General features: G+C 36.1%; 2 protein-coding genes across 5 annotated transcripts; one reads left to right on the forward strand and one right to left on the reverse strand.

Annotated features, from left to right (window-relative positions):
* The first annotated feature begins 371 nt into the window (after positions 1–371).
* On the forward strand, positions 372–2,723 carry LOC122289528 (protein DSS1 HOMOLOG ON CHROMOSOME V-like). Of its 2 annotated transcripts, none has more exons than XM_043096617.1 (3): positions 372–523; positions 644–751; positions 2,388–2,723. In XM_043096617.1, exons 2-3 carry the CDS (start codon positions 661–663, stop codon positions 2,519–2,521), a joined length of 225 nt encoding a protein of 74 aa, XP_042952551.1. In that variant the 5' UTR covers positions 372–523; positions 644–660; the 3' UTR covers positions 2,522–2,723. The 2 variants fall into 2 exon arrangements, with proteins under 2 accessions (XP_042952551.1, XP_042952552.1); XM_043096618.1 differs by having other exon boundaries at positions 438–565.
* A 1,980-nt stretch (positions 2,724–4,703) lies between these two features.
* LOC122289527 (serine/threonine-protein kinase STY13-like) lies at positions 4,704–11,001 on the reverse strand. 3 transcript variants are annotated; one of them, XM_043096614.1, is made up of 7 exons: positions 10,432–11,001; positions 9,394–9,515; positions 7,453–7,611; positions 6,632–6,828; positions 6,322–6,496; positions 5,368–5,502; positions 4,704–5,247 (listed from the first exon to the last, which is right to left on the reverse strand). In XM_043096614.1, exons 1-7 carry the CDS (start codon positions 10,727–10,729, stop codon positions 5,041–5,043), a joined length of 1,293 nt encoding a protein of 430 aa, XP_042952548.1. In that variant the 5' UTR covers positions 10,730–11,001; the 3' UTR covers positions 4,704–5,040. The 3 variants fall into 3 exon arrangements, with proteins under 3 accessions (XP_042952548.1, XP_042952547.1, XP_042952549.1); XM_043096613.1 differs by having other exon boundaries at positions 7,438–7,611; XM_043096615.1 differs by lacking the exon at positions 7,453–7,611 and having other exon boundaries at positions 10,432–10,999.
* Between the last annotated feature and the right edge of the window lie 843 nt (positions 11,002–11,844).

Below are 11,844 nucleotides of genomic sequence, written 5' to 3' on the forward strand. Positions count from 1 at the left end.
CCAATCATATTAATAGGGTATGTAAATGAGTATATAAAAATGACTGCATATAAAATTTTTATTTTTAAATTTTAAACTACATTCTAGATTATCTAGAAAAATACGTTAATTTTTTCTCAAATTTACTATTTAACTTATTTAAAATTAGAAAATACTACAATATGTAACACTCAAACTACCTATTTTTTTCATTAAAATTTTTTTAAGACAATTTAAATATTTTTTAAAACTTCTAATGCAAGTCCTAACTAGTCCTTACGATATAAAGATGTTTTTGTATGATTTAAAAATAAATAAAATATTTTAAAATGAGTGTTAAACAAAACATTCGTGGTTTCAGACTGATTTGGGCAAAGCGACTTGCGTATTGCGGGCAGTCGATCTCAAACGACGCCGCTGTACTGGATTGTTCTGTACTTGATAGTTTATCACTTTATCTTGTAAAGTCTCTCTCAGAGTATTTCCCAATCCGAAAAATTAGGGTTTTTTTTCAGACTTCACTTGAACCCGCTCGTAATCCAAGGCAAATTTCTGTTTCCTCCTTTTTCTTTCCCTGTTTCGTAGTCTAAGTCTGTGTGTTTTGTATTCTTTGGTTTATTTTTATATTTTTTTTTTTCTTTTTGAAATTTGGTTTTGGTCGCAGGCACTAGGAGCTTAACAATGGCGGCGGAACCCAAGGCAGCGACTGAGGACGCGAAGGTCGATTTGTTCGAGGACGACGATGAGTTTGAAGAGTTCGAAATCAATGAAGGTAAAGTGAAGAAAAATGTTTGATACCTTTTTCTTTTTCCACACAAAAATACAATGATCCTTCCGATCTAAGATTACGGTTTTTGGTAGATGCATACGGATATAATCTTTTGCAAAATTATGGATGGACTGCATGTATTGTGGACAAACATAAGTATTGATTCTTAGAATGATTTTGATTCTCCTACCAGAAAGATCTAACATGTTGTAGTAGTTTTCGGTTTTCCTAGTTCTTCGTTGGTTCAGTGGATAGACCGGTTTTTGTTGATAAAATTTATGGACCCGAGAAGTTGAACATGTCAGGCTCCCTGATGAATATTATAGGTCATATGCACTTAACAAGAAGGCAATTGCATCTGCCCCCCCTCCCCCTTCTTCTGTCCAGCCCAGATTTGCCCCTGATCACGAAACCCTTGACAATCTACCTAATTTGCTGTGGTGCTTATAAATATTTGTCTGCTCTCTCTCTCTCTCACTCTCACTCTTTCTCTCTCTTTCATACACACACACAAACAAACATATACCTTCATTTTTCAAATTTACCAGATAGGCAGATACTTTGCATATGTTTGCCGTTTGGGAACCAAAACTTAAAAGAAAACCTCTGTAGTTTAGGGGAAAAGAAAGCCTGCCTTCAATCACAACTTCTTTTACACGTCAAAACAATTTTTCATTACTCAAGAATAGTCTCATAAAATAATTTGCTCCTTTTTTTTTATCCTTTTTTAAAACACAAAAACCAAAACAAATTTCACAAATACCTAAGCTCACAATAATTTCTCTCCAAAAATCATTTCATTGGATCCACCACCTTTTCAAAAATATATCTCAAAAGAATTTCTCATTCCAAACATACTTTTTTTTTTTTTATCAACCCCGCCACTTTCATAAAACCCCACAAAAATCTATCTCTAAAAATTTTCTAAGAGATTTCTTAAATAACCTACAAAGCTTCAATCCAAAATGTTCTACAAGCACTTGTTTTAGGGCACATATCTTATAAACATTTTCCTAGAGACAGGTCTATAGATCTCACACTTGCATCGATCTTTGTGGTTCCTATTCTGTTATCAATATGAGAAATACTTTAGCCACAAATGGATTACATAAAAGTAATTTCACAAACTGATGTGATTTATGTGGTTCATCAAATTGTAAAGTTAGTTTTATTGTAAAGTAGATCTAACGAATCACATGAAACTATATCAGTTTGTGGGATTGCTTTGTGTAATCTCTTTGTGGCTATAGCAGTCCTCTATTAATATATTCATTCTGTACTTTCCTTGTCATGGTATTTTTATCTTCTTCTTCTTCTTTTTTTTACTTCTTTTTCCGGCCATTACCTGTAGATAAGAATTTATGTGATCAGTCTAGTTGCCTACAAAAAAATAAAAAATAAAAATTATTTGTCTTCAGTTATTGACTTGTGACTAAAAAATAGAAGCACAAGTTTTACCTATCAATCATCTTTTAACGTAATTTCAATTTGGATCGCTTAAGAACCCACGAATACCCTTTATGAGTAAAAGCACAGGTATATAGCCCAAGTTACAATACAACACCAACCTCTCTCAAGTGCTGCTTTCTGACTTTTTTCTTGCTTATTTTTTATTCCTAACTACACTAATGCATAACAGAGTGGGAGGAACAGGAGGAAGGGAAAGATGTGACACAGCAGTGGGAAGATGATTGGGATGATGATGATGTTAATGATGACTTCTCTCTTCAGCTGAGGAGGGAACTGGAGGACAATACTGAGAAGAAGAGCTAGGCTAGAATTTTAGACTCATCGTTTTCACTTGATTGTATTCTCTGCAGCTGATCAGTTCTAGATGCTCTTTCCTATCTTAATGTATCAACATTGCTCAAAGCTCCATATGAAATTCAATTGGACATGGAAGCATATGGCCATTTGCACTATATTTCTGTATGAAATCTTTTGGTTGATATAAATTGGGAACTTTACCCCTCAAGGTCCAACTTAATTTGTGCAAGTGGAAGAGTTTGTAGAAACCGTGCATAAAAATATGCCGTTTGAACAGAGCAAGTGAAATAGGCATAATGTTAGTCTGGTGGTGTAGAGGCTTCATAGTTAGTTGTAAACACATTTTACAACCAGAAAACACACTCTAAGAAGAAGAAATGGTCTTCCATATTACTCATTGGTGCTCTTCAAAGAAGTCTTGAGTGTTTCATGGTTGGAATTGCCAAATGCTCTTAGTACATATCTTTCCACTCCCTAAGCGAGCAGATTGTTCATAAGCTTAGACACTTCGGAAAGGATTAATACATAATATATGGGAAGGATTCGGAGTCTTTGGTCACTTTGTGCCTGGTTGGATTGCAAAAAATTATGGTAGTGACCGTGAATCTTTAGGCCATCGTAAACGCCTCAACCATCAGAATGGTATGGTATCCACGAGTGCCTTAGAGGGGCTTCTTTGTCCATTTATCTGGAAGCATGTGGGTTTAGTTGGAACATACTGAAAAAAACTGTCCCATAGCACAAAGACAAGGGTCAATTGTAATTGAAGGCCTGCCTGCATGTATTTAGGCAAAAGACAAACGAAGCGATGAGAGATTTGAGTTTAAAACTTGATATTTGTGTCGGTCTAGGTAGGCTCCTAATTCTCCTAAATTATGTCAGAAATCTAGTGACTAGTGTTTTAAGGGTATTATCAAATCGATTCATATTGTATTATTCAAGTAAAATCGTTTGACATAAGTAATTCAGTTAAAATGCTTATGTCAATCAGTAATTACAACCAAAAAAATAATAATCCCAATTTATCATTTAGATCCAACTCATAACCAACCTCGATTGGTAATTTGGTCCTTTTGAAAACTGATTTGTGCCAGTCCAGGGGTGCAAACTGACGGCACACAAAATAATTTTTTCAAAAGGATTGAGGAGGTTTAGGGGTAGAGATGAGAATTTTAAGTTTGAGATGAGAGTTTTAAATATTATTTTTAGTAATATTATCATTTTGAAATTTGAAAAAGTTGTATTGGGATTTGAAAAAATTGAATTATTTATTATATTTTGTATGGGGATTTGGAAAATGCGAAATGATGAGATGAGAATTTTGAATTTGAGATAAAAATTCTTTAGCCCCAAACCTGCCAGAATGTGACTTGCACACCTTGAATTTGTGTCTAGCATTGCTCTTTCATGGAATATCCCAATCTCAATAATGTCCACTTGATCCAGCTCGATCATCCTTCATAAACTGGTTGTTTCCTTCCTTGTCTTGGCTACCGGTAATGACAGCACTGCCGGCACTGTTTCGGGTCGTCTTGTCATCCCTACGGATTCAGTGCCATCCACTTCTCCGGTCATATTAGCATTCCTTTTCGTTTCTCTTTTTCCCCGCGGCTCTGGACTCCTCTGCTGACTGATGACATCTCTTCCTCGGCCTCTTCCCTGTCGGCTGTCTAGCTTCAACATTTCGAGCATTGTAGCATGGTCTTGTTGGAGTGGTGCAACAAATCTCTGCATCCCTACTAAATCCGCAGTCATCATATCTTTGTACAAATCACTTGTATCTGGATCATCCTACCACATTCTGAAGAAAGTTTGGAATAGCTTATGGATCATATCCATGGTTTCACGAGAATGGATCTTCCTCGTTATTTCAAAAGATCTTTCACGAGAATGTAACAGGAAAATTTAAATTCTTGTTTGATGCTAGCCTTCGTAATCTAGAAAACTTGAACTATGACTACCGTGTGAACTCTGCAAAGAAAGCTAAAAACAAAAATATCTTAGGTGGTCAACCAAACTGTCGAGCTTTCCACTGCACAGTTAGGCAAACAAAATTGAGGTGATTTGAGATAAAAGTCATATCGGGAATGACTTCGTTTTTTGGAAAGTCTTTCTAGAACGGATTGCATGCCATCAACCAAATACTTAAAAGCATATAAAGTGGATTGAGATGGCAGTGAGACCTGACTTAATCATAGAAATGATAATGATCAAACTATATCAGTAGTGGAAGATCTTAAAAAGAGGTGGCAGAGCCAGTCCAACAATCCGAATGAAGAACACATATTTGGTATATTCAATAGGTATTTGGAAAAAAAAAACATTTATATAAGGATACCCAAAAAAAAAAAAAAAAAAAAAAAAAAAAAGCTTTACATCATCCAGCTTTGGTGACTCCGCCTATGCCCACCATCGGTCTTTTTCTCTCATCAAGATATCCCAAATTGTATTTTCTGCAGTGTAACTACAACTGGATCTCCATCTTCGAAATAATTACATCAACTTGTTCATGCAAACCATAGAATTTAAGGCCCTCGATGCTTGCGGAAACAAATACAACCTTGAGGCTGATCAAGTGGAATCATACCTCCACCTTTTGATGTGTCTATAGCCTCTAACATGGAAACTACCTCTGCCATCTCTGGCCGCTTGTCGGGATTAGCATCCCAACATCGCTTCATTACATTCGCCAAGGAACTTGGGCAACATCTTGGAATCTCTGGTCTCAGATTCTGGGAAAGCATCATGAAGAGGATCAAATCATAATGAATACAACTTTATCAAACAAATCTCCAGCAGAGAGACTCGAAACTTATAGGGTACAGTGATTGGGACAGAAGCAAATAAGTTACCTGTCGAACCACAGCTGAAGTCACTTCCGCGAAACTAAGGTCAGGATATGGCATGTCACAACAATATACCTCCCACAAACAGATGCCAAAACTGTACACATCACATTTCCTGTTATATGGATTGCCATTGAGAACCTGAAAACCACCAATTTGACCAAGTTACTGAAAAATAAGGCATTAAATGATTGTCCCTCCATTTGTTCTTACTAGCTATCTCTAAGTTACCTAGAATTCTGATCATTGCTGTAAGTGGAAGGAAAACAATGTGAAACCTAGTATTGTTTCTTGCAAAGTTTTCCTTCAAAAAAATGAAGTGAAAACTGATCTAAGGTGAAGATTTTCTTTTAACTATGTAAGAAAAATTTTCAATCCCTGAAATTAGCGTTTGGAAAAGAACCACTCCACGTTTTGGATTGAAGTTGAACGATCCGAGACTGTGGTTCACTAGGGTACTAGTGGATTACGGTAATTCTGAGCAAGCTCTAAGTTGAAACAATATGACTAGGAGATCAATACCCCCCATTGTGCTAACAGGATAACTCCTATTGATAAAGGAATACTGATAGACTTACAAATTTTTTACAACTAACCAATGTGATTGTACCGCCTCATAAAAAATGTTAGTTTTCTTAATTTGAATCTTTCAATTTAACATAATTGCCCTCAGAGTTGTAAAAGAGTTGTATATGCATCATTACTCTTTGTAAAGACAATGTGAAGTTAAAGGTGCCATCCTTTATGTGAGATGGGCGCACCATTATCTCTGCACTAACAGAGACATCCACTTCATGTGCCCAAAAGTTATCAATATTTATGATACACCTAAAACTAGATGTCTATTTTTTCCCTAGGCATAAATAGACAAGAAAAAATCCCAGAGAAATCAACGATAACTTTTCTGGATGGTTTTGATGTCTTATTCAGAAATTCATCGAGTAAATGAATAGACCATACCTCAGGTGCCATATAACCAAGTGTTCCTGTCTCCCCAGTCATGTCGTTAGGATTTGAAGCCTCAACACGAGCAACCCCAAAATCAGCAATTTTTACCGTTCGTGTCTTGTCCAATAGCATATTCTCTGTCTTCACATCTCTGTGAACAATCTTCTCCGAGTGAAGGTAACTCAACCTACAAGATATATAATATCCTAAGTTTCCAACTACTTGGATAGAAAAAAACTACAATTCATGTGCTAACTTTAAATTGTAAACCACAATATTTAGAAGAACAAAAGAATCACAAGCACTAGGCTAGTGTGGGTACCCCCTAGCAAGATCTAGTGCAATCTGGATGACGACCTTAAAAGCTAGCTTCCTTCTCCTGTTTTTTATAAGGTATGATTTCAGAGCACCCCCTGGCAGATATTCCACAACAACACAACAGATACTACTCGGCATGCTCATTTGACCATTATCAGTTTGTATTTGGAGTTCTGATGAGCCCATGGTTGCCCCTATAAACTGGACATTGAGAAGACAGTAATATCAAGTGAGAGAAAGTATAATGAAGGATAAAAATGATATTAATAGGCATGTATTATTTTCTGCATAAAATCAAGCCAGAGGAAAAACACAATCAACCTAATATGGATGTACTGCAGCAGTCAAAAGTGTTAAACATTCCAATGCATCAATTCTTTTAATCAGTCACTGAGTTCCAATGAAGTCAGTGCAAAAGTCCTTGTATGGCCACAATGACATTGGAGACAAGACAGCCCAAAATATCAAAGTACGAAAAATAAACGTCAAAAAGGACAAAAAAAAAACATTGTTTGAGGTTCCCTAAGCAAAAACATTAACAGCCCCCAACGCTGCCTTTTCTTTCTCCTCCAAGAAGCAAGGCTTTTATCAATGGTCAAAACTTCAAGATTTGTGATTTTAGTAAAGTGCTCTAAATATCATAGAAAGGAACCACAAAGGGACTCTGGATCATGACAACTATATAAATAAGGCATTGCAACTCCTAAAAGGAAATACATCAACATCCAAGTTACATAAAGAGAATAACAGAAATTTTGAACCATAATATTTTTTATATAGGTAGTATTTTCAACTATAATTGAAACTCATCTTTCTTCCTTTTACAATTGTTTTTGCAATCATAGTGGATAATTCCCAAGGGATCATTTCTCCACTGATGTTGCCTTCAGCTGCTGACTCCATATCTGTCACTTCTATGGAGATCAGTTCAAGGAACAGAATTAGGTAGCTCAAGCACTTCTTAACCACTTCTTTGAGGAAACTCTGTGAAATAGAGCAGCAGCATCAATTTTAGCTTGTGTTTGACACATAATTTGAAGTGCATAGCAATACTTGATTCAACTAAACTAATTCAAGTTTGTCTAATTTACTTGCTAGGGAATTTGGCTATCCAAAACTTTGCACTCTATAGCTCCATGTCACCTAAATCCACAGCCACGTTAATTTGGTCATATCAAGAGAAAGACTCCTTGCTGTCACGTGCTATTTATATGTCCAAACAACTTGGCTGACTAGGTTCATGCGTCATTCAACAATTCTTTTCCCTTTTTTTTTATTTGCATGATGTATAGCTATGATGGATACCAAATTCCAAGTAATATTAACTTTTTTAAAAAGTTTATTTACCAGGCATCCAGTAGTTTAATTTGTTCCAACTGACAGTGTACAATAATACAAAAGCACCAACCTACTTGAGATGTCACCACAAGGAAAACAAAACTTTTGCATACAAAAAGGCTTTCAATCCACAAGAACCACACTTAAGCAAGTGCTGCAGATTGAAATGCATGAATCTAATCTTTGTGGGAGAAGCTCCACTCTACCTTCTCTTAGGTTTTCACTTACATTCCAAGCCATTAAAGGTTAAATCTAGAGCCCTTGGTGCATCAACTCACCATTCACACCCCAACATTAGAAGCATCACACCTCCTTCGCCCATCATTAAACGTTCACTGTCTAACACACATGGCCGCCACATGCTACCCGGCTGCCTCGGGTTTCAGCCTGCTTGTGATGCCAATCACTTCTAGCTGGCCATTGGTTGGATTACCAGCCATGTTATGTTTTTATTTTTTTTTTCTTTGTCTTTTTTTAGGGACTGTCAACCTTAGATCTACACTTAACCACCACCTACTACCCCACACACCCTTACCGGGGGTCTTCCAGTGTGTGGCTTCACCTCACCACTGAATAACCCCGCATTTTGACCCACACATGGGCCACTCGTGCAGCTGCCAACACGCATGGCTCCCATGCACTGCTGTAAAAATTGTTGTCCTTTTTTGCCAGCTTATGTTTCTTTTACTGGGATTCAAAGATAACTCCATATGCCCCCTTATCCAAGGACCCAGGAGAGGAGATTCTCAATGACCAACTCAAATACAGACAATCCCAATGCACATCTTAGTGCTAATGGATTCTCATCCAGTCGAAGAAACCGCCTTCATAGCACCCTTTTCTAGACCATGACTTGACAAATCATGGGACCAGAATCGTAAGGTTCCATTTCCCTTTTCTTTTTTTTATCACATTGTAATGTTTGTTTTGGGGTGCTTGTAGGCCCCCACCCACTCCCATTGTACCTTTAAGTCTTAGTTTTCCAGTCTTCCCATTAAAAATTATAATAGCTCTGGAACCCCACCAAGCAACGTATGAACCTTGTATCTTGAAAGTTGTGTTTCTTTACAAGTAAATTAAATGCTTACTTAAATCTAGAAACGGGATAGAAAAGCCAAAGAAGGAAAACAAAAAGAATATAAAAAGGATGAAGATTAATCCTTCAGTGAACTAACAGAAAGAAAAATGAAGAAGCTCAAAGCAACAACAGATTCCCAATCGACATTTTTATAAAAGGTAACCTTAAATTAAGATTTTTATAAAAAAGTAAGATTCAAATAAAAGGCTCCATTTTCTTCACCACATGCATTAGATATATGAGTTGTCCACCTAATAATAAGTGATATACAAACATATGCAATCCAAATTTGTTGGGCATTGATTGATATGTTTAAAAGAAGGAAGAAAGTTGCAGAATTGAAAGGTAACCTTAGTGACATTGGGATGATCTAGCTTATGCCACACAGCAACTTCTTGCGTAAAAGCTGCCCTTAATGAAGCAATCTCAGCGTCAGTTCTATGACCCTCCTCACCCCAGTCGAGCAATTTAACTGATGATCAAGAAAAAACCCAGAAAAACAATGTTAACGATTCTTCGTTTTTGTTGAGTTTTGCTGGGTACCACTGCAAATGGCTTGTAAACAAATGCAACACACTCAGCCTGAAAAGTGGCTAACACGATATTAGGAACAAACCTAATAGATCTTAGCTTTATAAATTGTGATGATAGCGAGGATGAAAAACCAAATCCTAATATTTAGATTCCACACTATATTTATTGCTAGTTTTCTTAGCTGAAACTTTAACCCACAATTGTGATCACATGGAAGTTTAGAAATGCAACAACATCAACCAAGTAACTGCCATCATCAGCAAATTCACCACGACCCCGTGTCTGTCACAGATTCCACAAGAGTACAGTTACAGTGGCCTGTCGCTGATCCATTCATACTACTCCATTGAGTTCTCTTATAATGATTAAAAATAGTTCTAGAAAAAGATATATAGTCGAGAAAACACCAAAGAGATTGAATCAACTTGCCTTAGCCAGAGTGGTCCCACTGATCCGTTATAGGACCGACCAAATTAAAGTATAATTTCAAAGTCAACCCAATCGATCAAAGACAAGAACATGCATGTATGCAAAACTAAATGGCCATCGGGTCAATCTAACAACTAAGAAATATGAGACATAATCCGGAAGGGAATCCAACAAAAAATTACCACAAGCAACCACTTTGCATAAAGCATAGAATACTCGGGAAAGAAATGACTCTAGTAAACCATAAGTGGAAAAATGGGTCCTTGGGGCAACAAAAAAGGGAATTTCAAGTATGGAGCGTTCAAGCCAAAACCCACTAACAAAATTAAAAATAAATTCTTTAGATCAAAATCTGAAATATTTGGCAAAGAAAAGAATCAGTCAAAGCAAAAATTAAAAGTGGTGGGTGAGGAAGAGAGACGGACCAGCGACATCCTGGCCGTCGTAGATTCCACGGTGAACGGTGCCGAAGGTGCCACGGGCAATGACGGCCTTGATGACGAGCTTGGCGGGGTCGATCTCCCACTCCGGCCTCTCCTTCTTCATAGTTCCGGCGGTGGATATGATGTTAACAGCAACGCTGTTACTAGAACTACGGTTGAAAGTCTCATGTTCCTCTTTTTTCTTATTCTTATCCATGGTCCACGCCCTGTCGAGGTGCTCATCCAAGCTCTTCAGATCAATCTGATCCGCCCTCACAAACCCATCACTGTTCTTCTCCATATTTCTCACTTTTCTTCCTCCCTCTCCGTCGGCCTGCGTCAGATCAGAGAACAGTGAAACAGACCTGCTATGCTAAATTTGCTCGAAAGCTTGGATCAAACCAAGAAATTGTTGCTTGTTGTGGTCCGTATCTCTCTGGGTTTCCGCTAAAAATGTGTAGTTTTCTCTGGGGATTGGAGTTTCTTCTTCAATGATCATCCATGTGGGGCACATGGAACCGCCTGAGAGTAACGTGTGCTTCTGACCCACTCTGGTCACCTCCCTCTGCTCTTCTCTTCTTCTTTCCTATTTATTCACTTTTTTTTTCTTTTATCTTTTTTAATTTTTAAATTTTTTGAAAAAAATAAATTTAATTGTAAATAATTTTACACACCTATTCAACATGATTAGTTAAAAAATTAAATTTTAATAAAACTTATATTAATTTAAATTTTAAATATAAAAATAACAACATTAATATACGGATTAATATGTGAATTGACTTGTACATAATAAAACTCAACTCGAAAATCTTCTTCAATTATCATAGTTTTAACAATAATTTAAAAAATTATCGGGTTTATCTTTTACAACACATTTTTAAAATATTGTATAAAAGATAAAGATGTAGAATAAAAAACTATAGTTATATGATTAACAGACATTTTTATATATTTATTACACATTTTATTAATATAATTAATTAAAATAATTTTTTAAATAACACAATTAATTATATTAATAAAATATACAAAAAATACATAAAAATAACTACACATACAAATTTTATAATTTTATAACAAAATCTCATCCATTAAATGAGAAAATTTAATAAGTAGGCTTACAAAAAGGGAATTTAATATATGGAATATTCTGCCTTTTGTGTCCTCCCTCCCACTTTGCCGGATGTTTCAAGCTATTTTTACTTACAACGTGGGATTGGTGTTAACGGCAACCCATCTCAAATCAGTCCAACCCTTGACCACACCAAAATTATCGTTGTGATGATGCCATTTGGATTGGCCTAATCTAATATTTAAAGATGAGAAGTATTACAGTCACAAAAAAATTTTATAAAAATAATTTATAAATTAATATAATTTTATATGATATGTTAAATTTATTTTATAATAAAT

This window comes from Carya illinoinensis, chromosome 12, assembly GCF_018687715.1.
Source record: "Carya illinoinensis cultivar Pawnee chromosome 12, C.illinoinensisPawnee_v1, whole genome shotgun sequence".
Taxonomy (NCBI): Eukaryota; Viridiplantae; Streptophyta; class Magnoliopsida; order Fagales; family Juglandaceae; genus Carya; species Carya illinoinensis.

Bases quoted from the DNA above. Each gene is read 5' to 3' on its own strand.
- LOC122289528 (XM_043096617.1), top strand. From the start codon at position 661: ATGGCGGCGGAACCCAAGGCAGCGACTGAGGACGCGAAGGTCGATTTG. The intron at 752-2,387 runs GTAAAGTGAAGA...AATGCATAACAG, and splicing joins AGAGTTCGAAATCAATGAAG to AGTGGGAGGAACAGGAGGAA.
- LOC122289527 (XM_043096613.1), bottom strand. From the start codon at position 10,729: ATGGAGAAGAACAGTGATGGGTTTGTGAGGGCGGATCAGATTGATCTG. The intron at 9,516-10,431 runs GTCCGTCTCTCT...CTTGATCATCAG, and splicing joins CGACGGCCAGGATGTCGCTG to TTAAATTGCTCGACTGGGGT. The intron at 6,829-7,437 runs ATGAGTTTCAAT...CTCAATGTCCAG, and splicing joins CAATTGTAAAAGGAAGAAAG to TTTATAGGGGCAACCATGGG.